We start from the raw sequence: 25,018 nt of genomic DNA, 5'->3' as shown, positions 1-25,018 counted from the left end.
CCGTTTGCTGGTGGGGTGATGTGAGGAGCAGAAAAGGCCTTGACTCTGTGTAAGCCCTGCTCAGCAATAAAAAAAACTTCCCTGGTATTATCAACACAGTTTTTGCCAAACAAAGAATAACCCCATGTGAGGAAAATCATCTTAATCCCAGCCCAAAGCAGCACAGCCCATCTGCTGGGGGTAAGGCTCTCACATAAATCACTGGAACACCTCGATATATGAGGAAAAACTCTCTTTTGGAGAGGCACTAGAATCCTGCTGAAATATTGAAGACATTCTCCTCCATAGCCATAAAATGATATTAACTGAGCAAATAGTTTTGAATGGATGCTTTATGTGATGTCTCTCCCTGTGTTTTTGAATACCCATGAAGAAAGTGATAATGTGCTGAGTGTATTTGCTGTTCAACAAAATTTAAGCAGCCAACAACATTCTTCAATAAACATTGATTTCCATTTTTATTGCTTACTTGTGACCAGCCAGTGGGTGTTATTTCTTCTTTCTGGTTGACCTTATATGGCCAAAATCTCATGGAAAGAGGGGTTTATCTTAGATTGGCACAGAAAATACCTGTTTTAAAGTTCTGTTACTTGCTTCTCTTCAGGGAAAATATGGATACATTTCTTCTCTTTTTTGAGTGAAGACAGGTGGGCCTGGTATAATTATGGTCATCTGTAGTATTCATCACCCTTTTTGGAGCAGATGCAGTCTCTGTCCAGAAAAATTTACAGGTCTCAGCAGTCCAGATCTACCTTCTTATTAGTATTGGAGAGGAAGAACATTAGGGCCACACTGTGCATGTGTTCTCTTCATTCCACCTCTCTCCTAGTAAGTCATTCTAGACCAGCAGACTCCACTGTCTGTAGCTGGCAGTAGGAGTGACATTGCAGCACTGTAAAAAAGGTTGGGATGCTGGCCAAGGTGGAGCTGGGACAGAAGGACTCCGATTTGGCAAAGAAAAGTAAATAGAAGAAGAAAGTGAGAGGCAGACTCTTTCTAAAAGGGTTTAATGAGAAACCATTGCTTACTGTGTGTTTTTGAGGGGAACACTGGCTTCTGGCTTCTCAAGAGCTTCAATCCTGCATGTTACATGTCTGAGCTCCCACTAGAGAGGTGTTGGGGACAGTAAAACCTTGCTATTTTCATAACTAATCTCTAATGGTCTGTGTCCTTTTCTTACCTCTCTCATGGCTTTTGCGGTCCTCTTTGACCATGCTCTTGCCACAGTGTCAATAATCCTACTAAATACCATAGAATAACTGGTCTAGGGGAATTAAAATGTGCATTTTGTGTAGTTTGTGCTTTTGCTAGAGCAAAATATCTTTTGACAAATACTGCCTGTATCAGAGCTAAGCTTTTGGCTCTGGAGGTGACAATGATTTTGACTGTGGTCAGTGTGACTGTGGAAGTCCCAGCCCCTCCACTTTCACTCCAAAAGGGAAGCAGTGGGTCCCTTTTGATAATTGGCAAGATGAGCTGTTGTGCCAAATAACTCTTTTTTAACCAAAGAGCATGTAGGTACAGCTGCTGTGTTGGCAGTAGAGGATAAAATGAGTATTCCAAATCTTATCCTTGGGAAAGAACATTGGCTACTGGAAAAAAGAATAGCTCCTCTTCAATTTCACTGGAGTTTGTTCAGTCACAGCAACTGTGTATTTAGACCTCATATCCTCACTGAAGACAAGAGTTGTGTGTGGTTTTTGTTTGGATCTTTTATTTTGAGGTAAAGAGGGAAAACTGGCTTTAATCTTACCTTTTGTGCGGTTTATAAAGACTGTCCTGTTTTTGAATAGGCAGGGTCATTGCCTATCTTGTGATTATTTGGAGGTCATATCTGAGTCCCTCAGGCAACAGGTTGATAAGTGAGCTTCATTACTTTGTGTGGGGACTATGTTTTGAATTGGAATTAGGATCCAGTGCACTAATTTGTACCTAAAAATTTGCTCATCTAAGGTGGAAGAGTATAGGAAATCCTGGAGGTTGTTTGGGTAAGCACAGACTATGTGAAGGACAATGTGGAATTGGCCTTCCACCTGTTGGTATCTTCGCTTATTTTAAAATGTAGGTTGTAGACTCTCCATGATCAGCAGGGAAACAGGTGGCCAGAGGTGCTGCTTCCTCTCTCTGGGTCACTGATATTTACAGACATATTTGTGGTCTGCCTGTAATCAGACAGGGGTATATGGGCATTTGTGAGCTTATCTGAGCAGTGGTAGGAATCAACTGGACAGGCACAAGTGAGCGCTAATAGTTTTGTAGTGCAACAAACCACCAGCTAATATGTCTCTCCTATTTTCCACACCCTTTCCACCATAAATTGTGTTACCCAAATGTTTGAATTCTGATAATCATAGTGCTATATGAAGCCAAAGCTTAATTATCTGAGGGATTTGCCTGTCTCTGTGTGGTTTGACCTTGAGTGACAGCTGTGTGGGATATTTGAGATGAGTGGTAAAGGAAAATAAAGCAGAAAGCTTACAACTAGAAAGGGCAGAGACTAGAACGACATAACAAAGTGTTGGATCCATCAGTGGTTTTCTCAGCTTAGTCTTCCATCAGACCAGGATAGAAGCAAGACCACTCCATCCTTGTTAACAGGTAGGACAAGTGAGGAACAGTGTGGTCTTTGAGTTATTTGCTGTTTGGAAATGTCAGTTCCTTGGACCCAGAGGTTGGTGGTTGAGAAGCTGAGGTGCAGTTTGGCATTCTGCATTGGGGTAGTTTCAATCAGCTTACTCTCTGGGTAGTCTCTTGCACCCTCTTAGAACAAAGCACATGATGTTATTCAAATACAAATAAGTGCTCAGTTTCTCTTGATATCAGGTCCTGATTTTGCTGACACAGTAGTGACAGGTACTTGCCAGTTCAGTTCTGGGTAGGATCATGTCAGACAGCTGGCTAAGCCAGGCTAGATTGAAGTGGTTTCTTCTGTCCTGTGAAGAGTTGGGTTTGCTCTCATGGAAGCTGGCTGACTGCTGGCTATTAGGTAAAAAATGCAGTTTTACACATTTGCTTGGTATTTGTACTGTAAATGAAGAAGACATTAGAGTGACAGAACAGGGATGAGTTCCTCCCACCTGGGGTCTGTGCTGTGTCAGCTGAGGAGTTTTCAGCCTGTAGATGCTTGAGGGGCAATATCAAGGGTTTCCTGGCTTTAGGTCATTGTAAATGAAGGGTAAGCAATTCCTGAAACACACCACTGCAAATGACACAGCTTAAATAAATATATTTTATACACGGCAAAAATCGAAATGCCTGAGTAGTGGGTGAGAAATTGAGTGATATTTGAGCAAAATATTTTGAATTTTCATGCAGCCAGATTAAAAAGATGATTTTGTGGCCTTTAACCTTTGCTAGACTAAACATAGCATAATCAGAACTTTTTTTTTTATTTTTTACTCAAAGCTGGTTTCAGGTATCATTTTCTGTTTTTTTTTCGTTGACAGAAATCTTTTGTGTGATTCTCTGTCTAATTCTAAGGATTGTATTTTCTGCTTTTAGATGGGGACAACAAAATTAGGTTTTGATGTCCTGGAGCTTTTATCTTTGTGTTAGGGGAGTTTGAGGCTATTGTTTTGAAAAGTACCATGAGGCAATTTTTAAGCATAAGAAACTGAAGATGAGAATATTGGAAATAAGGCAATAGAAAATGCAGCTTCTTCTGTGAGCTGTCTCTTTGGTTATTGCTTTAAATACTGAGGAAAGGCAAGGACAGCATCCAACAGAAAACACAAAATCCAGCAAAGTTAAAAATTGCTATATCTGTGGCAATTAAGAAACCCATTATATTGATAACAGACTAAGAGGCTTTACCAGAGTCTGTTTCAACAAGTTTTCACCAAACTACTTTTAATTTTTCTAGACAATTTCATGTAATAGGCAGATATGAAGTGTTTTTGTTTTGGACAGCAGGTTGAAGCTAAAACAGAAAGTTTTCTAGCAGACTGCTAAATTTCACATAATAAGAAATGCTAATTGTACTGGACAGGAGATAGATAAGCTGAGGAAACAAAAAATGTTAGTACCATTAAAATTGCACAGCAATTTTAATTAAAACTTTAATTTGAAAATATGGCAAACAGAAATTAGAATCCATTTTGAATAGTCAAGAAGTAAAAGCAACATTTACTATTTCATTTTCTCAGTACAATCTTTAAACAAAAGTCCGAGGAGGGGAAAAATCTCAAAATACCATTTGTCTGAGTTCAAAATGTGTTCACTGACTGAAAGGACTTATTCAGGAATTCAAAATGCCAAGGAGTGAAAGATAAGGTTTTAAACATTCTTCCCTATTTATCACTGTATTCTATTAAGCCACCTTTCTGCGCTGGCACATCATTATAACAACCAGACTAAACTTGCAATAATTTGTATAACCTTTCCTGAGTGTCCCTTGAAGGAATGCATGGGAAGTGCTACACCCCCATTAAAGATGTTTGTCTCTGTATTAATAGTTACTCTGTAGGCAGTGTGTAAGTGAGGTGTTCAAGAGCTTGCATTTTTGTTGGTAGAGTTTGACCAGCCGAAGTTGTCATTGCAAATGGCTTTCTGAAAAGCCAGTTATGGATGCAGGTCCCAGTTGGAATATGCTGCTTGTTTAACATAACTATGGTCTTCTACACCCTGCCTTCTGCCCATAACATGCTGGAAATTGCAGTGATCTTTCTCCTTTTTAGTCTTGAATTATTGTAACTGAGTTAACCAGACCTTCTGACACACTAGCTAACTAAGTCAGTGAAGGGAGTCTTGGAAGGATCCTGGCTTTGTTCAGTGCTAAAAGGAGGAGGCTAAGGGAATGTGATCTTAATGCTGTCATCTGAGAAGATGCAGCCAGGGTTCTCTTGGAGGAACAGTGTTAGGATATTTGGCAGCAGGCATAAGCTGTAACAAGGAAAACTAACAATAAATTGTCAAAGATGGTGGTCAAGTGCTGGAAGAAAGGCCCAGAGAGGGAGTGGGATCTTCATCGTTGGAGACTGCCAGAGCTCATCTGAACAAGATCTGCTTTGAGCTAAGGATGGGAAACAGAAATTCCCAGAGATCCCTCACAACCTAAATTACTCTTACTAGACAACTGGCCTGTGTTACCTGTACTGAAGACCCAGTGCAATTTGACAGCAGCACTTGTCAGATGTTGAAGTGACAGAATTAAAGAACTCCTTTGTGTTATCACTGGGAAACATGATGTAGGTGTATTCAAACTGCTCTGAGAATTTTCTTGGGCAGCCTATTTCCTGTGAAAGCATAATCTTGGCAGAGGTCTGAAATGGTCATAGGTTACCTACCACAGATGGAAAAAACATGGCTGCTTGGAGGCCAAAAAAGGGGAGGAATGGAAAAAGCAAGGTGAAACTTCACCCTGGAAGTAGCTAAATAAGAAATGCTGCAGTAATCATTTGACCGAAACAGTTTTCTTAGCATGTTGTAAAATGCCCATGTTCCTGTAAAAGATAAAATTAAAAGCCAGCACAGGTAGGAAATTTAATTGATGTCAGGCTTTCTAGCTTATAATAAAAATCTCATGAGAAGAGCTGGCATTTTCCTACAGCAAGTATTAAATATTTTCCTGTGTTACTCCTACCTTCAATTAAGTTAATGTTTAAGATGCATCTATGTGCTTCATTTAATAACATATTACACAAGTGAATCATTTGAAGAATTCTTCAGTGAAATATGGAAATAATATTCGTGTAACATCAGCAAGTTAACATCCTATTTTGATGTACTGGTCTACACTTAATATCCCAGCTCGGTCTTTGTTGATGTATTTACTCGGAAGTTGAAGCAATTTAAAACACTAAATGGACTGACTGTGTGTTCAGTCTCATTACAGACTTAATGCAACAGCAGTCAAGCACCTCATTATTGTATAACCCAATTTTTGTAGAGGGCAGAAATTGTAAGTAAAATTTTCATGTTGACTCCAGAGCATAAGAGTGTCATCCATCATTCACTGGGTCAGATCTGAATTGCTGTAATCTTTGTAATTGGAAAATAATGCTTATGACTAAAACAGCAAAATTCTTGTAAAAGTGCATATCTTTTCAAAATGTTTTAGAAATGTTTACTACATCTTTTCCACAGGTATCCAAGGGTGGATTTGATACCATAAAGAAGTTACAAAGGCATCTGTCACTGAAATTTTGATGGACATGCATTGTGTGGGCCGATATGTGAGGACATGCATTTGCTATAACCCATGTTCTCTATTATTAATTTCTATGGGTTTTTTGCTTCTTTTCCTCTCGAAGCACCTTTACCTAAGGCAGTTGCTGACACTAGAGAAGAAAATAAAAGCACAATCTTCTACTAGTTAAAAGGAACAAAAATGAAGATCTTGGTTTCCATACTTATGAAGGCCTTTTCAATCTCTTCATTTTGGAGTTACCCTATACTTGTGTACACTGAAACATGTTCATGCATTAGACCAGTAATTATATGAAATTATGAAATTATAATTCTTTTTAAGTTATGAAAAATATCTTTGACTATTGGATCTATTTGCACTGGATCACTGCAGATCAGGAATAAGACAGATAAACACACAGTGCCTGGGAAATGCCTTATATCGCTGAAGAGGTCAAAGATCAGTTTGAACATTTTTTGTTGGTACAGTTGCATTTTGGTTACTGCCAACATGCATTTTCCTAATTTTAAATATATGCAGGTATAAAAGAGCCCAATGGCTATCCATACTTATACAGAGAGATATAGATACAGAGAGAGATATAAATACTTGAACAAGAAAGACATTGCTTTGTGCTCTGAGCAACAATAAGGTTTTAACATGTTCTAAATTTTGTGGCATCTCTCATGGAATATTTGGGATCCAGTTTAGTTATCAACACTCATTTTTGGCATGATGAGATATCTATAGAGGCTAGTTCTACTCTTCTATGCTCTTAGGAAATATCATGGTGACTCTGCCTTACGATTCCTTATGTCCCTGATGCTTTGCAACTGTCTTTCAACAGACATTGAAAGAGAGTAGATAAATTTCTGTTTGAAGAGCAGTCATACTCAGCAGAGGACAGGTGAGGGAAGGAATTAAGAGTTTCTCCATTCCATTAAGAGAATGGAGAGAAAGTCTGGAAATAGCTTTCAACTCCCAATTAATACATAACTATGCCTTAGATAATTTGACCATAGTCAAATTGCATTTGTGAAGTGGAAACATCTGTCTGGGACTTCAATACCAGCCTCTTGTGTCTCTTCTCCCTTGAGTGCCATCACTGCTGGCTTATAGGCATTCCTTTCTCTCTGTTAACAGTGGGTGCTTCATGGACATTATTGCACCTTGTATAAATTTGTGCTTTAAAGACACACGAATGTAGGTGAAGTCCTGTTCAATATGTGCCCAAAACTTAGGGGTATTGCTTGCCTGATGTGAATTGCATAAAATGTTCTCCTACCAGGCTGTGATGTCAAGACCAGCAGGTGTTCCAGTGTCTTTTGTGTGTGACAGTTGGACTTCCATCAGTAATGATTATATGAGTTCATTTTTTCGGTATGCATCATTTTAGGAACTGAGAACCCCTTCCCTCTGCCTCTAACTCTGTAATCACTTTAAGAGCTGAATTTTTCATTTTGCCCTTTTGTTGTAAGTTTATGCTATCAAAGACAAATGGGGACTTGCAGATTTCAAAAGGAAGACATAACTTTTTTGTATACTCATAGGTTCCTTTTAGAAGTGCTTAAGGGACTTTTGTCATGTCAAAGTTTTATCAAAGACATTCCAAGTATCTTGCTTCTTCTCATTAATGGTTGACAACATAGATATTTCTCCCACCTCAAGAATTCCTGAGGGAGAGAAACTCTTGAAAATTCTTCATGGCTTGGATTTCTAGAGCTTGTTTTTGAAAGTGTTACTTAGCCAAAGTCTTGGCACTGTGTCAGAAGGAAGTAGGTCTCCTATAACATTGCTGACAAAGCTCTGTTGCTTCCAGGGCCCAGGTTAGGATCTCTGTGAGGCTGCGCTGTGTCCTGCCGCGTTAGGACCCATCTTTGGTAGCTCAGTAGAGCGCAGATCCTGGGAAGCATGGACACGCCAGCAGAGGAATGGCACGCCACTGGCACCAGCGGTACATTTGGCACTGGTAGGACTTTTTGCTGACAGCATGCTGCAATTCTTTTGTGAATCAATTTGATACCAAAAATAGCTACTGGCTTTTTCAGAGACTGAGTCTATCATGGTGTGGTGGTACTGTGATTACAAAACACTCCCAGTATGGAGTAGGATATAACTTCCTAGAGGAAAGTCAGAATAAACTAGTAGAAATTAAACTAGGAAAGAATTACACTCTCCATATAAATATAATTTGGCTGTCATGGCTCTTCTCGTGCCCGCAGTTGGAGCTGCAATGTGATTGTATCCCTTGCTGATTTAGCTGAGGCAGTGACACTGTGTGCTTGGCCTAAGTCTCATGGGTGACTCTTCAAATATTTGATCAAGAATTTTGGAAAGAAAATAGAAAGTAAGTAAATGACAAAAAGGCAGGAAAGGCTCAGGGTCTACCTTAACTAGTGGTACAAACCCCAGTATGTTGTCCCTGAACCTCTGTTGCGAAGGGAATGAACTCAGGATTGGCTCCAGCCATCAGGTAAAGGTGTTCATTACCCAGGAACCCCCTGAGGGTGGGCAGGCTGCTCCTTGTCTGTCAGAGTCCTGGGAAGCCATAGGAGTTCTGCTTGTTGCTGAGAAAGGGGTGAAGCATGTTGGTGGAGCAGCTATGAAGTGAGAGAGCAACTGCTTGCAGCATTATGCATTGCTCCCTTTCTTCTCCTCCTGCCCTACCTGACAGAGCAACTTGACTTTAAAGCTCTGTCCCAGTTTTGGGCTCAACTCTGTAATCAATAAATTCAGTTTTTCTCACATTGCTAGGAAACTGAGCCAACTTACAGCAGGTGTACCTTCTGGCTGTATTGCAAGTGCAATAACTAAACAGTAAATGGGAAGTCCTTCCTCACTGCTCTTCTTGATGCGCTTGTCTTTGGATCAGGAGCAGGAAGCAGCTTCTCTTGTAGAATCATTTTCATGCTGCAGGAAGAGCCACTATAGCCATCTGTTGAGGAAAATTAGCAGTTTGCAATATGTTACATCTGTAAATGTATAAACTCTTGCAGGCATTACATGTGTTTATATACATACTCTGGTGTAATTGAGTATAGCTGAGGAACACAGCTTGCTGCTTCACTCCCAAGCAATGAGCCATACCATGAGAGGAAATGGCCTCAAGTTGCATTAGGGGAGGTTTAGAATGGATATGAGGAGCAAAATTCTTCACCAAAAGGATTGTAAAGCACCAGAACAGGCTGTCCAGGAAAGTGATTCAGCATCCTTGCAGATACTTTAGAGATGTGTAGATGTGGTGCTTAGGGACATGGATTACTGGTGGACTTGGCAGTGCTGGGTTAATGGCTGGACTCGATCTTAGGAGTCTTTTCAATGTAAACAATTCAGTGATTCTCCTCTAGATGATAGACAATATGCTTTTGCAGGGTGGATAAAGGGTAATTTTAATTTCAAATGTATTTTATGCAAGTGCAGATGATAAGGCAAGGATTAATGTAGTAGAATATACATCTATCTTGTTGTTCAGAATTGTCTAATTATTTCAAGAATTATTTGCCTCCAGCATGTTCTGAAGGTTCTCTGTTGGATTTATTTGATATCAGAATTTTGACTGCTGCCCCTTAGAGTGCCGGGATTATTTGATTTTGTTCCAGGCTTATCTTTCTTTGAAGTATAGCAAAATGTCCAATTGTTTTAGATTCTTGCATAAGTAGCTATGTTGTAAAGCTTTGTTTCTTGTTAAAACACTTTTATTTTCCCTCTAATACCTGATTGGGAAAACCAATTTTTGAAAAGCAACAAACACATCCTCATAGTGAATACACCTTTGTTCTTGTGTTTCATTTGATATATCACTTAGTGCAAGCAGCAAAAATGAAATGACAAGCCTAAGAAAATTGTAATGGCTTTTAGTGATAAGCAGTCAAATAAGTATCACATGGTAGTAGCTTTGAAATTTTTGGTTAGAGAGGTTCAATTACATTTCTCTGATTTACTAGGCTTATGTGTCACTTATATTTGCAAACTGCTTGCATATTGTAGGTTTGGGGGTTTTTTGGTGTGTGTAACTCCTCAGTGTGGTGTTTGAAGTGGATTCAATGGTCCTGAGTTTTTCCATGTATCAATGCTTAATCCCTGCTCTTACAGCTGCCTATGCTTCAGGTATTCTCTCAAGAGCAGCACAGACTCAAGCCAGACTCTGAGAACCAATACCCAAACCAGCAGGCGAATAATTTACTTGTGGAAGCCTGAATTTTCCTGGGGTTTCATGTTACTCAGTCCAGCTTATAAATCATCAGCTCCAGGAGTCATGGTATAGAACAGTGTGAACTTTGCTGCCATTTCTTTCTCTTGCTTTTTAAATATATTTTTAGCTTTTATAATGGTGAGAAAGGGCTGTAGAACGTCAGTTCTAAATGCTTTGTAAATAGAAATTAAATGAAGAGTAAACTCACTTTCGTTCATGTTTTTAAGGGAAAATATGCCATTTTCATGATTTGGAAGAGGAACATGGGGACTATTTAATGCTTTTGCTTGAAAGTATTGAGTTGCAAGTGAAGGCTTTGGATAGGCATATTTAAGGAAACAAGACTGGATAAGAGGACAACTGCGTGTGTTACTGTGTCTCAGCATATAGATGAGCCAGTTTGTTTTCTCCCTAGCTTCTACACTGTTCCAAATAAAAAAAACATTCTGTTATCCTATTGAACCAACACACTGTTTTAGAAGGTGCCATTTTATAAACAAGACCAAGCACTCACCCTCTGTAGCAAGCCTGAGAGCAAGCCTTGCTGTGGGAGAGGCAGACTCCTTTGTGACTGGTACAAATCCAGTGAATGTAAACGAAACAGACCTTAGTTGATTCTGTGGGAAAAAAAAAAAAATCTCTGCTGCTTTTCCAGTAAAAAGCATTGAGACTGCTTTCTAGTAGGGGAGTTGTCTGTATTTATGCCTAGGAAGGTTATTTTGATCTTGTATTTGTTCAGTCTCCTGGTTTTTTTGTATTAGTGAATTTTTGATTTCTCTTCCTCTGCATGTTTTACAGCATTGTAAGAAGGAAGACAGTGGGAACTCTGTGGAGTAAGAGGTGGCTGATGGCATTAGCTACATGCTAAACGAGCCAGTATGAATTCCAGATTTTCTCTTCCAGTGCAGGATAATAGAATATATGTATTTTTGCACTGACTCCTACAGGTGCTTTGCATTGCACTGTCTGACTTCAGTGGGAGCCACTCAGAGCATCCAGAACTGGGCACATTTGAGCATCTCCCAGTGCTCCAGTTATTGCGGGGATTTTCCTTCTCTTAACTGAAATGGGGTTATTTCTGTAGGTGCAGCACACTTCTGTACAGTGTTTTTTCATGCATTAGATGTCTCAGTTTCTTTCCAGTGACTTTCCCTTTTTCCCTTAAAATTGAAACAGCTGGTTCTATGGTAATGAGTCCCTTTGAACTGTCAGTGTGTGTATATTTCCATTTACACCACTGGCACTTTGTTCTGAACCTTCTCCCCTTCTGTCCAAATAGATTACTTGCATTATCATATCTGTCTCATTGTTCACAATAGCATTGCTGTGGATTCTCCAGACCCCCCTTCCTTACTGAGTTTATTGCTCATTTTTCAAAGGCTGTGTCAAGCTCTGGTAGGTGTAACTTTAAATGAATCTTCATTAATAGTTGTCAGATAATCAAAGTGAAGGAGGAAAAATTGTACTTTTGATTGCACAAACTGTCCTGTGGAGGGGTCTAGCTAACCTATTGACTTTCCATTACATAATAATTCATATTCAAATTAATTTTGACAGCTTGCATTTTGTCTGTATGATCTATGATAATTTAAAATTCTGTAGCATTTTATAATATAATTGATGTTGATCAGGATAATTTTTAATGCCAACAGGAAGAGAATCTTGTGCAATGATTTTAGATATGGCTGAAAACCAGGAGTCTAGAACATGGTCCAAGATAAGTAATTGAATGACTTTGTTTAAGATAGCACTGATTGTTCATGAGCAGTTTCCAGAGATGCACAGAGAAGGGCCAAGGCAAGGGCCACAGCAGCAACAAAGATTAGACATAATGAAAAAACCTTAATGCATATCAAAATAAAGATAGGTCTGCTTTTCCTGTCATGCTGGGGTCTCTGTTCAGACCTGGGCAAGCCAGGTGTCTTAGTGAGCTCCTGATTAAACACATGGAATATTAATTTAATGAACTTGCTGAATCAGGAACTCCTGATGAATTCCCACCTTTCCTCATTTGCACCAAACCTATTTGCAGCTGAATGTGAAGGAATGGATTTGCTTTTCACAACCAAGGAAGACTTGGTGCCAACAGTCGGTACAGTAATTATTAGAGAGTGGGAATTCTCAATTACATAAAATTTCTTAAAGAAAAATAATTACTTATCTCAATTACTATCATTCCCTGAAGGGGTGCATGGCCTACATTCTGCTGGAGCTGAACAAGTTACTAAACAGAGGAACTCTTCTACCTGAACATCCAGCCTAATTTCAGCCTTTTCTATAAATCTTGCTCTTACTGTATTTTGTTTAATTTGATCTGAGTTTTATGAATTTTAAGCTTCTAACTGTAGACTTGGTTTTCATACTTCCTTTTATTAGACTTTAAACCCTGGAAGGTCCAGAAAGTGTAGGTACAAAGCTTTCTGTCTAGAGAGTTAAGCTGTTCATGTGTTTTGAATACTAAATGTCTCTCCCATTTATAATTTATAAGTGTAAATATGTAGGGAGCAGCTAGTGCCACAACAACCAGTGCTTTTAGGGCTGCTCTCTTTTGGAGGCACTTATTCACAGCTCTTATTTCATGTAACTCTACTATTAGTATTTCCCACCATGTGCACATACTGCAAACATAATTTACCTTTCCAGGAGCAGACACTTGCTGTTTACTTCTGTAGAAGCAGGCATATGCTATTAGCTCATTTTCATTTCATGACCTAAGTGGCAGTAAAATAATTCAGACACAGCTCTCAACATATGGTGATGGGAAGCCTGCAAGCCCCAAATTCATTTGTGTGTACTTTGGTCTGGAGTACAGGTTTCTAAATAATAAGACCTTTCTCTAAATGCAGAGCACATTGGTTACTGCTTTTAATCTCAGCATCTTTCTCATCTACTGCTCACTTATTACCTGAACTGAAGGTGAGGCTGAGTGTGAATGTTCTGCTGATTCTTCACAAGGGGCTGTAGGGAGCAATCTCTTCGTTTTTCACCCAGACAGCTTGCAGAAAAGCTTTTTGGACATTGTGTGTGTGTAGGAGGGCAAAATGACGCTGTGGGCAAAGGAGTGAACTTGAAATCAGAATTCAAATAGCATCTTAGGTTTGTGTCATGGTGAATCTAAGGAGCCTGGTTCTGAGTTTGTGGTGAGCTTATGTGGATCACCATTTTGCAACGAGTTGGATCTGGTTGAGTGAGCTGATTTCAAGTCTTTTAACTCCCAGAGAGAGGCATATACTGGTTGTGTTCTGTGTCACAAAGATCCTTACTTCTGCAGGCACTAGACAACTGAACATTTTTAAGCCATTTGGTCCCCCTGAATAGAGAAAGATGTAGCTGTCAAGTGTGTAATACTGATTTTCACTGTAATCCAGTTATCTGGGCAGGCACAACTTTCTGAACTTGTGTGCTTTTAGTGAAGTACCTACACATGAGAGCCTGTGTAGCACTACTTTGTGCCAGAAATTCTGGGCTTATGTGTACATTTTGATTTTCTGCATGGCTTTGTAGCCAAGGGCCTCAAATAATCAGTTAGTTCAACAACATATCACAGAAACAATCTGTACCCTGAAAAGTTTATAATTTGATTGTTTGCTGATTAGTCACTGAGTAGAAGAGGTTGGAGAAGACCTCTGCAGATCATCTATTCTAAGCCTGTGCTCAAAGTGAGCTGTGTCCAGACAAGTTTTGGATATCTCTAAACATGAAGTCTCTACAAGTTCTCTGAGAAGCATGTTGCAGTGTTGAACCAAACTTATAGTAAAAAATTTCCTTTGCTTTAATCAAAATTTCCTGAATTTCAGTCTGTGCCAGTTGCCTCTTGTCCTGTCACTGGTCACTACTGACAAGAATTTGGCTTCATGTTTCCCTATCTCATCCTGTGTATCAGTAAGATCACTTTGAGCTGTGAATCTCTTTAAAAAGGTCAAAAGAGCACGTTAACTTCTAGCAAATGAATTCTAAGTATGCCAGATATGGAACATGTTTGAGAGACTGGAGACAGAGACCTGTCTTCAAGGTTCTCACTTTTTCTTTGTAGCCCACACATTCTTTAGTGGGTTTTTTTTGGTTTGGGGTTTTCTTTGGTTTTTGTTTTCCTTTGGTGGGTTCTCTTCAGTTGTTTGTTTTTTGGGTTTTCTTTGTAGCCTAGTATGTTTTAATTGCAGCATAGTGTAGTTTTAATTTTTTTCCAGTTGGTACTGTTTTCTTGATGTTTCACCATGGAGAGGTGAAAACAGAAGGCCTGGTTTTGCTTCAGTCTAGCACTGGCTAATAAGTTTGTGTGGGAAGCATATGATCCACCACTTTCCTGTTTTCCTGAGGAAATGAGAGAGAATGTATGCAATGATGAAATGAAAACTTTACAAATATGTGACCAATCACTTTTTGTATGTGTTCTATTGCCTTCCTGTACTGGGCACAGCTCTTGTTCAGTGAATATCAAAACTGTGTGGATATTGAAGGAATAATAAGGTTCTAATGAACTGAAAAAGGAAGAGTTTGTAGCAAAGAAAAATGAATAATTTTTTTCCTCCATCAATAATGTACCTAGTTAATTGACAAAAAAAATCTTATGCAATCTAACTTCTCTATGTTTGTGCAAAACAATACCATTTTTAGCCACTTTCAGTGGGCTCAAAATCTATTTTCTAGGCCTCCAGCTTCCTGGTGATGTGACATCAGCACAACAGCCCAAGCTGGTGATTATATTAAAAGAAGAATATAATGAGACAAAAGAATAAGGCTGTGCCTTGATCTTTTCCATTGATAAATTTAGAACTTGCAAAAGCTGAAATAATAGTTGTGGTGATAAAAAGAAATATAATTTTTATACTTACCTGCTGTTCTGAAAAACCAATGTATAATTATTGTAGGAGGAAGAAAAATACATCTCTCCCCCTCACTCTGCTACTTTTTCCTCTTCTCTTCAGTGTTGAAATCATCCAGTTTAATTAAATCACCAGCCTATTTCTGCACAAAGGATGACATTTTATTAATGATGCATGATGTGTATGAGACAGAATTAACCCAATTTTCAAATGGATTTCAATTTGGAAAGGGCAACATGTAAAAATGTCTTGTAAATGTGTGGGATGAGCTTGTTGAGCAGCTTTCTGCAGGAGATGGGATTACAAAATTATGAATAATTAGACAACAGTCTCTCCAGTCCCTGGCTTTATAATGTAGCACAATATCATTGCCTTTTCCATGTGTTGTTCAGTTTTGCCCATTTTCTCAGTCATGCTTCTTTCCTAGCAGCAAGTCCAAGGAACAGTAGTTTAGGTGACAATATTTACAAGTAACCGGGAGGGGCTGAAGGTGACTGTTTTGAACTTAGGATGTCAGGCACTATGTTGGTGGTGTGGCTCACATTTCAAATATGCCTGTAGAGCCTGAGGTTCAGAGAGTGGTTGGGGTCCACTCAGGCTCCCTTCACTTATACCTGAATGGGGTAGTGGCAGCAGGTCAATGTTCACATAGTGAGTTGTTGTATAGATTTGAAGAATTGTGAGTTGTTAAGAAGCTTTTATCCCTCCTGCCAGGGGAGCAGATAATCTGCCTTGTCACACACATTTACATTCCTGAAATTTGAATGAAACTCTATTGCCAACTCCCTGTACTCTGAATTGAGAAATACCTTCCTAATTCATAGGAAAACTTGATCGGTGTGGTTCTGCAGGTTTTGAGTTTATTTTGAACTTAGCAGATTTGGGGGAAAAACCCTTCACTTTCCTTTCCATATCTCTGAAATGTAATTTTTATCAAAACAATTCTCAAAAATCATTAACCTCTGAGAACAGGGTGTTGTGGAATAGACAATGAAAAGATTTGAAACAGACAGTCAAAATGTCTTGCTTGCTGTCTAAATGGCAAGACAAATCTGCCTGCTAGAAGTATGAGATTCCTTTTTTGTGGCTGTTATGTATGGGATAAAGTGATGAAGGCACTAAAAAATGTATTAGGAAGCAAATTTTTAAAGGGTCAGGCTGTGAAGCTCAGAGCAAGTGTGCCAATTAGAGTGTTCCTATGTTCTTTATTGATGCAGAAATGGTCATATGGGGATTTTTGGTAAGCTCTGTGTTAAAATATTTTTGTTGCTTCTGTTGAGAGAAATTCTTGAGCTACAAGATGGGTGGTGGTGTTCATAATGAAGGAAGGGTTGGAGGTCCCTGTTAGTCCAGCTATCTCTGCTCATGTAACTCTGATTCCTGACCCAAAAGAGCAAACACTCTACAACAACAACACGTGGCAGCATAAATATCCTGCCCTTCTGTACAGAACATCAATCTTGGCTACTTGCTTAGGAATGGAGGCAGGTAATCTACTTCAGTAAGTGTGGAAACAGCAAAATGTATTTTGGCCATGATGAATATTTTCTGGCAATTTAAGATTTGCATGAAAGTGGCCTTCTATGGCATTTATGCCAAAAGTTTATGCAAGAAGTGCGTACTCTTTACAAGGAATAGAGGGAAATAAAAGCAGATTGGAGGAGTGCTGTACAAATTAATTTACCTTTGTCAATATGTTGTCATAAGAAATACAGAATTACCATCCTGTCTATCTAGCCTGTGGCTGGGGAAAATGTGGCTCTATAAGCAGGAGCAGAGCTGGAAGTTGAGGTCATAGTTCACCCCAGAGTTCAGAGACATGGTGGAAAATATCATTCTGAAGTTGGCTTACTTATAAACATGTGAGATGATTATTTATTTTTTCTATAGTTATTCCTTTGATTTTATTCTTTCCCCTCATGCTTTGGTTCTCAGTCACTGTTACTGTGTGGAAGGAGGGGCTGTGCCTTGTGTGCACCATCCTTAATAGACCTTTTCTCTCTTTCAGAACAAGGAATGAAGAAAATGAGCAACATCTATGAATCAGCAGCCAACACCCTGGGAATTTTTAACAGCCCATGCCTGACTAAAGTGGAGTTGCGAGTTGCATGCAAAGGCATATCTGACAGGGATGCCCTCTCAAAACCAGACCCTTGTGTCATCCTTAAAATGCAGTCACACGGCCAGTGGTTTGAGGTGAGTGTTTAATAAAATAAAATTGATTCTTCTGGCACTTTAGGATGGCATAGACAAACTGCTGAGGCAAAATTGAAATAGCAAGAACACTAAAGAGAAGCAGCAATTTGAAGCCTGTGGCACAGTCTTGCAAGAGTGAAGGGAGATTTTCCATTAACCCTAACACAGTTTGAATCAGAAACTTTGAACTTCTCTTTGGAATCTAGACTAAAAATCAAGATGAATAAAAAAAGAAGCATCGTAAAACTCTTCCCTTTAGGCCTTATTTTTTCATAAAAGCTATATAATGCTGCAGATAATCATAGTGACCACAAGGCATTACAATATAAAGAGGAATACTGTGGAAGAGAGGAGGATTTATCATTATCTGGCAAGGGATTTGGTGACAGAGTAGCTTGATTTGCAGAATTTGAGCATTACAGTTGGATTCCTTGTTGCAGTTAGTAAAACGAATGCATTTGCCTTATCAATTTGCCTTGTATTGCAGGTTGCATGTTTGATTAAAATCCTGCTTTGTGTTATTTTACCTGATCATGGAAATAATTTCTTTGGTAACTGGAAACATGGTGTCTTAAAGAAATTCAAATTGTAACTATAGAATATAGAATGGAATATAATATTTTTAATGACATATTGTTGGTCATTTTCCTTAAAAATTATAGTTGAGTGTTTGTGGTTAATCAAGCTGAAAGGTGTGACTTTAAAAAGAGACTAGAAAGAGTGTAGGAGAAAATTAGGAATTTATTAAATCCAGTTAATTTTGAGTGCATATTCATCCCTCTCTTTTCAAGAGTTTTAGCATTCAGCATAGGATTGTCCTATCTATGAAAAGATAAGAAATAATTATGGTGGGTATATGCAGAAATCAAAACCTCAAATTCAGGGGTCTTTTAATTTTGCACTTTCAGCTAAGTTTTTCAGACTTTGAGGAGTTTGTTCCATTTATTCCAATTGTTTTGACCTATGAAGTTTTTCCATTTCAGGCCAGCACAGCCTAGGAGAGTTAAGGGGGTTTTGATGGTATTCTTCTTCTTTCCTTAGTTTCCTCTTGTGGAAGCACTAGACATGTTCCTGGTAGAAAACCAGACTATAAATAGAAATAAAACTCTCACCTTTGTTTTTAGTGCTACAAAATCAGCGTGTCCGTGTAATTGAAATTTAGGGTGATAAAATAGTTAGCCTAAAAAGGAGTAATTTTAGCTCTTTGTGTAGAAAAAAACATTTAGCTGCACTCTCTGTAATCACACAAATAGTAAAAATTATTCAAGAAATGGATTAAAGGTCAAAATAAATGAAATGGCCCTGTTTGGAAAGGACACAATGAAAACTTTCATGCTGTCTCAGTTTTCTGAATAACTTTGGGCGCATTTACATACAGTTTGTCTCTGGCAGGGTAAGTTGATTTAAATTATATATTCTGATGTAGTAATGGAGATTCCCTTTATTTGATGTGGTTTTTAATTTGGAAAGTGATTGTCTGAATAGAGTAAGTCTTACAGAATAGATCTGCCCACTGATATGATTCTCATCTAATGTCAGTTGCTGCTACTAGTGAGAGTCCAGGCAATTCATTTTAGTGTGAAAAAAAAAGGTGTTATTAGTTCATGTTCCTATCAGTACTGCAAAGCGAATGCCACTCTGCCATGATGAGTATTTTCTGGCCAGCACCTTCTTAAGAGAATTTTTAATTAAGTTCCTATTGCTGAACTAAATTGAGCAGAGTCACTCAGGTATAGCTGGAGACATAATTTCGCTGGATGAATCTTCTGCTGATGGCAATCAATGATCCAGCAAGACCAGGAAAACCAGACAAAGTAATAATTAAAAAGTAATAAAATCCAGTAAAGTGAGTATATTCAACAGAGAAATCACTAAATGGCAAAGAAAGAAGTAGAACTGAGGAGTGTGGATTTAGTGCCTTCATAAGTTATCTTTAATTTCCAAGTACCTTAAGCCCCTTGGAGATCCAAAGGTGCCGTAGCAAGATGCAGTATGACTGAAATGTACTTACTGATCACATGCTCTGGTTGTGTGGAGGTTTTGTCAGCAAGGAGTAGCTGAACTGAAATGTCCAAAATACAGGCTTTGGTCTGTGTAGGTTGTGCTCTTGCACAGAAGTGCTTTTGAAATCCATGGAAAGTACCGAGGGCTGGCTGCATGGCTGCTCTTGGGCCAGATGCAGGTGAAGCACGTGGGATTAGGCTGATGGGGTTGCACTGTGCATGAAGTTAGAGATACTGGGATATAAGGGAATGGAATGTAATATTTTTAATAACATCTTTTTGGTTATTTTTGCTTAAAAATTATAGTTGAGTGTTTGTGGTTAATCAAGCTGAAAGGTATGACTTTAAAAAGAGAATATAAAGTATATAAGAGAAAATTAGGTATTTATTAAATCCAGTTAATTTTGAGTGCATATTCATCTCTCTCTTTTCAAGAGTTTTAGCATTCAGCATAGGGTTGTCCTATCTATGAAGAGATAAAAAATACTAATGGTGAGCATATGCAGAAAGCCACTCTACAGGTGCAGACAATCCCTGAAAGTGAGTGATCTGTGTACATTTGTCTCTGGGAGAATTTTGATAATATGTCAGCATGTTGCTGAGGAATTTTTTTTTCAGTTCTGCAGTTCTGTAGTTCTGTGTGTGCATATGTGTGTGTTTGTGTAAATTATGCCACCCACACATGTAAATATAGAATGAAAATGTGTTGATGCTCTTGTAGAGTGGGTAGGTGCCATTTCCAGAGATTGGAAATGACGTCCAAGTATTCTTCTTATTTTGTTTTTAACTGTGGTTTTCCTGTTTTGTTTAGTTTTGGGGGTTTTTGTTTGTTTCCCAGACACAGAATTGGTGAGGTTGGAAGGGACCTCTAGAGGTCACATGGCCCATGTGCTGCTCAGGTGGGGACACCTAGAGCCAGTTCCCCAGGACAGTGTCAGACAGGTTGTGAATGTCTCTAAGGAGGGGATTCTGCATTCTCCTCAGGCAACCTGTGTCAGTGCCTGGTCACTGTCACAAGCAAAAAAATGTTTCCTAATGTTCCTGTCTTTCAACTAGTGCACATTACCTCTGGTTCTGTCACTAGCCACCAGTGAAAAGAAGCCTGGCTCTGTTGTCATTGGACCTTCCCTTCAGGTATTACATTGATGAGATGTCCCCTGAGTGCTCCAGGTGTGTCACCTACAAACTTGCTGAAGGTACAGTCTGCCCCACCATCCAGGTCATTAATGGAGATCTTAAACAGTACTGACCCCTGTGTCCCACTGCTAGTCTCTGGCATCCAGCTAGAATTTGTCTCACTGATAACCAGCCTCTGAGCCTGGGCAGCTTTCAGTCCACCTCACTGTCTGCTCATCCATTCTCTGTAGCAACAGCTCCTCTATGAAAATCTTATGGGTGGCAGTGTCCAAGGCCTCACTGGAGTCCTGGTAGAAAATATCCACTGCTCTTCCTTCATCCAGCAGGCCTGGTAGATCTACTTCATCTCAGGCATGACTTTTTCTTGGTTGGCTACTCATGATGATTTTCTTATCCTTAATGTGCCTAGGATTAAGTTTCTGTACCAAGTTCTCAGGAACTGAGGTGAAGTTGGTGGTGCTGTAGTTCCCTAGATGATGTGATGAAGGACACAAAACTCCTCAGTAGTGAAACCATGGGGAACTTTGACAAATACTCAAAGAATTTTTGGTGCTGTCCCCCATTCTGGTACAGATATGCTTGCTGTTTTTTTCCTCTTGTCTGGGTAGATGTTTCTCTGTAAAACAAACTGGCACACTCACAAATGTGCACACACACCTCCCCCCTAACATTTCCCCGTGTGTGCATGTTGGTGCTGTCTATAAAGCACTATTTCCACCAAGCTAGAATGTAAATTATATGTTGTGTCTCCCAGGAAGATCAGCAGTTTACTCCTTCTCACACATGAAGCCTAACATGACCGGGTGTGATACAGCATAATCTTAAATTCTGCTGTATTTATGTACTAAAAGCCAATTTGCTGATCCAGGGCTGAATTTTAGCTCTTTTAGCCATAATTTTAAGCAGGTGGCACACTTGCAGGGTGCCGAAATGTTGTACTTAAACTGTTTGTATAAGATAATTATTCAACGGCTGTTTCTCCATCTTGACTTGAATGTGTTCAAGGAGTTTAAATACTGTACCAAGTTTCAGATGGTGAATGACTGAGGTACATGGTGATAAATTCCTTTGCTCCAATGATTATTTACCCACCTAGAGTGTGAATGTCCACGTATAATAAATGTTAACTGTTAACTAATGCATTGCATTGGAGCCTTCAGCTGAGATGTGCTGGCACCGACATTCTCATTAACTCCTTAATCCTAAGAAAGTGTCTTGGCCCTGTTCACAGATGATCTGCATATGGCAAATACCCATAGTACATGTTATTTTGAAAGCTGATAAGTTGCAGAGCTGTGTCTGGTCATGCAAGATTTACATGAGATCAGGAGGTGTCACACAGCCAGATGGAATGTAATTTCTGGAGCTATGAAAAGAGAAGAGGAGCTTGGGAAGACAAGTAGTCATGTTTGGGAATTAGGGAGGGCTTTCTGTAGTTGCACTCTCCTGGCTTTCAGCAGCAGGACAGAGTGTCTGCTTCCTCGTGGATTTGAACAGCCACCTGGAGGTTTTGTGTTTTACCCAAAGTTTTTATTAAACCTCTGTAACTGCAGAGCAAATGAAGCAGCACCCAAAGACAAGCACCTGCACTTGCTAAAATTCATCTCGATGGACTCGGGTGAAATCGTTAGAATGGATGTTTTTTTACTAAAATAGATTTTTTTGTTGAAATGTTCTCTGAAGTCACAGTTTGTGAAAAACTCAGTGAGCTTTGATAAAAATGTGTTGATATTCTTAATATAAGAGTTATTCACTTGTAATTCAGCGAGACATTTCAAGGACCAGCTTGGCAAGACTAAGCAAACAAACCTGAGTTTTCTGTGTTTCCTCTTCCTTTCACATCAACCTGCACATCCATCTGTATTTGCTTTTCCTCTTGGTCCTGCTCTCTCTTTTGTTTCATTTCTGAATTAGAGCATCCTTCTCCTTCCTCTGCCTTTTCACCTACCTCATCTCCCCATTTACATTCCCAGCACCTGCTGCCAAGTTTCTCTCTTCTCTGTATTGGAGACCAGGGGAAATTCCCTGTCCCTTCCTAGTATGGGTGAAGGATCTGAAGAGAAGACCTGAGGCAGACTTCAGCTCTTTGTTTCCATAGATACCCAAAAGTAGCTTTCATGTTATCCATCTGTGGCTGTTACAACCCACTGCAGAAGCCAACAAGCCATGAAATAGGGGAGTCTGTGGGATGATATATTCCATGACTCTACCAAACTGTTCAGAAATAAACACAAAAATACTGTCAAGAGGCAAAAAATCCCCACACACGAAAAAATACATCCTTTTTAGTTCATTTTGATGAACAGGTAATAGATGAAACATTTGGATTGAACTGAAAGTTTCAATGATCAGAAAGAAGAACTACCACCAGCAGCCATACAGAATGAGGCTTGAGGCTGTCTAACCCCATCTTGCATCTAGTTGCTAGTTGATGAGGGTGAAGAAATATGGGATCAGAAAAATATATGTGTCTTTCCACCTTGTTCTCCCAGCTCTCAGTGATCTGCAGCTCAGGGAGTTCTTAAACAGGAGTTTATGCCTTTGTAATTGTAAAAAAAATGTTGGTAGAATAACTTCCATAACTTAGTTCAAATAATTTTAAAGGTCTTGTATATAAAAGATAAAATTTTAGGATATCCTGGGACATAAGTGTTCAGCAGCTTAAGTGGGGGTTGAATAAAGTAATATTACTTGTATTTTTTGAATTTAGCTCTTGCTGATTCTTTTTAAATTCCATTTTCTTGTATTAAAGGAGACACTGAGAAAATCCCTGTTCATTTTCTCAATGCCATTTGGGATTTTATTCTTCTGATTTGTCCATGACTGTATAAAAAGGCATCCTTTATTTTGAAGATTCAGCATACCTAAACTATCACAAAACATGGATTTGTTTGGGTAGTTATTTGAAGTATGAGCATTGCAGAGATGCAATGCAGTGTTGCATTTCCACAGTGATTTCTGAGCAGTGATTTGGGATTTATTCTCTGCTTTAAAGAACTGCAAGGCTTCACAGTGGACTGGCTTATCGGAAGTTTGATGGGTTTGGGTTGTTTTTCTTTTTAAAGAATTCTCTAGTCCATGCTAGAGTAGATTCTAGATACTATTTTTCTGATTTCACTCTTAAGATTTCAACTTGGTGAAGAAACATCCTGTATGAAATTAATTGTAAGTAATGGTTACAGTAAGATGAATATACCATCTTAGGAAGATTTTTCTCTGACAAAGAAAGGAACTTACAAAGTTCTGATGAAAATGTTTTATATCAGATTGTGCCAAATTTGATGGCAAGGAGATGCTTTCACTGAATAGAGGTTATGAAATTAGCTCTTCTCTTTGTGAAGAAGCTTCTGATTCATTTGCAGATTTGGGAGTTTTTCTCTTCTGGATGTAGAAGAGGGCTGATAATTGGAAATGCTACCTGTGAGTTCTCTGGCCAAAGCTTAGATCAAATGAAATACTAGATCTATTGTAAAATTGGATTTAATTAAATACTATATCTATTGTAAAATTGGATTCATGCAGATCATGTTTGATGAAAACCAGTGGGGAAGAATTGAGTCTTTAATTGAAATGATCAAGACTTTCATCAGGAAATAAAGGCAATGGGATTTTTTCTAATTAAGCCACAAGGTGGCCAAGGTCCTACCTTTTCTGACTCAGGGCTGGCAGTCAAGTTGATTGACCCCTCCTGCCCAGATCATTCAGGCCTTCAGAGCACTTGGTCTTGTTTGAGCACAGGTCTCAGCACATGCCCTGCACAACTTGCAGGTGATGATCTGTCAGTGCAGCTTTTGATTAGTGAACTTTTGACCTGGTAAGAAATGAGAGCAGTCCTGCTGCATTCACTTCCCAAGGGATGTTTCTTGAAGAGGATGCCTAAGAGTTTTTTAGGTGCCATTTGACTTATCTTGTTTTCACTCATCACACTGAAAGCTGTGATTTTATTTACACCATAGAACTGTGCCTGTGTATATGCCTTTATGGTTTATTTCATCCTCGTAATTCAATATCATACTTTTCTTTCTCCTCTTTCATCAAGTCTCTGTTGATGCTAATGAATGTTTCTTTACTCAAAACTATTTGGTAACCTCTGTTGCTGCCAAGATTTGCTTTTAGCTTCTGCTTTCTGTTGCTGGTACATTTCCTTGAAGTCTTTTTGTATGGTGTGACTGTCAAAGACAGCTCATCTTTTTCAAGCACCACTGGAAGTCTGTGGGGTCAGGCTGCAGGCTAATTGAATGTTTTATCTTGGTCCGTTCTCAGCCTGAATCCATCTAATCAGATATCTTCCTTTCCAAGCCTTAATATTTTGGAGGCACACTTTCTTCCAAGGGTTTGCCTGCTGAAGACCTCCTGTCAACTCTTTCTGGAAAAAGAAAAGTTTTCCACATGGAGGAAATCTGCTATGCAGTTTTTCTCCATGTCCAAGAAAGCATCATTCAAAATACACTGTTCAGCCCCTGATGCACTTAGTACATTTTTACAAATATATATGAGTAAGCTCAAAATCTGGAATTGTAATAATAACTGTAATTAATAT

At 38.9% G+C, this 25,018-nt stretch overlaps 1 protein-coding gene across 3 annotated transcripts in view; it reads left to right on the top strand.

Moving 5' to 3' along the window:
- CPNE4 (copine 4) overlaps positions 1 to 25,018 on the top strand; it is a 230,158-nt gene that overhangs the window by 32,217 nt on the left and 172,923 nt on the right. For 2 of the 3 annotated variants that reach the window (XM_054518626.1, XM_036398747.1), the window contains exons 2-3: positions 7,947 to 8,096; positions 17,151 to 17,338. In XM_054518626.1, coding sequence (XP_054374601.1) covers positions 8,039 to 8,096; positions 17,151 to 17,338 — 246 coding nt within the window. In that variant the 5' untranslated portion in view covers positions 7,947 to 8,038. The remainder of the gene's footprint in view (positions 1 to 7,946; positions 8,097 to 17,150; positions 17,339 to 25,018) is intronic. The other variant, XM_036398756.1, reaches the window with a different exon arrangement.

Source organism: Molothrus ater, chromosome 1 (genome assembly GCF_012460135.2).
Source record: "Molothrus ater isolate BHLD 08-10-18 breed brown headed cowbird chromosome 1, BPBGC_Mater_1.1, whole genome shotgun sequence".
NCBI lineage: Eukaryota > Metazoa > Chordata > Aves > Passeriformes > Icteridae > Molothrus > Molothrus ater.
Note: the sequence above shows the minus strand (reverse complement) of the source record. Positions and strands in the feature narration are given on the sequence as shown.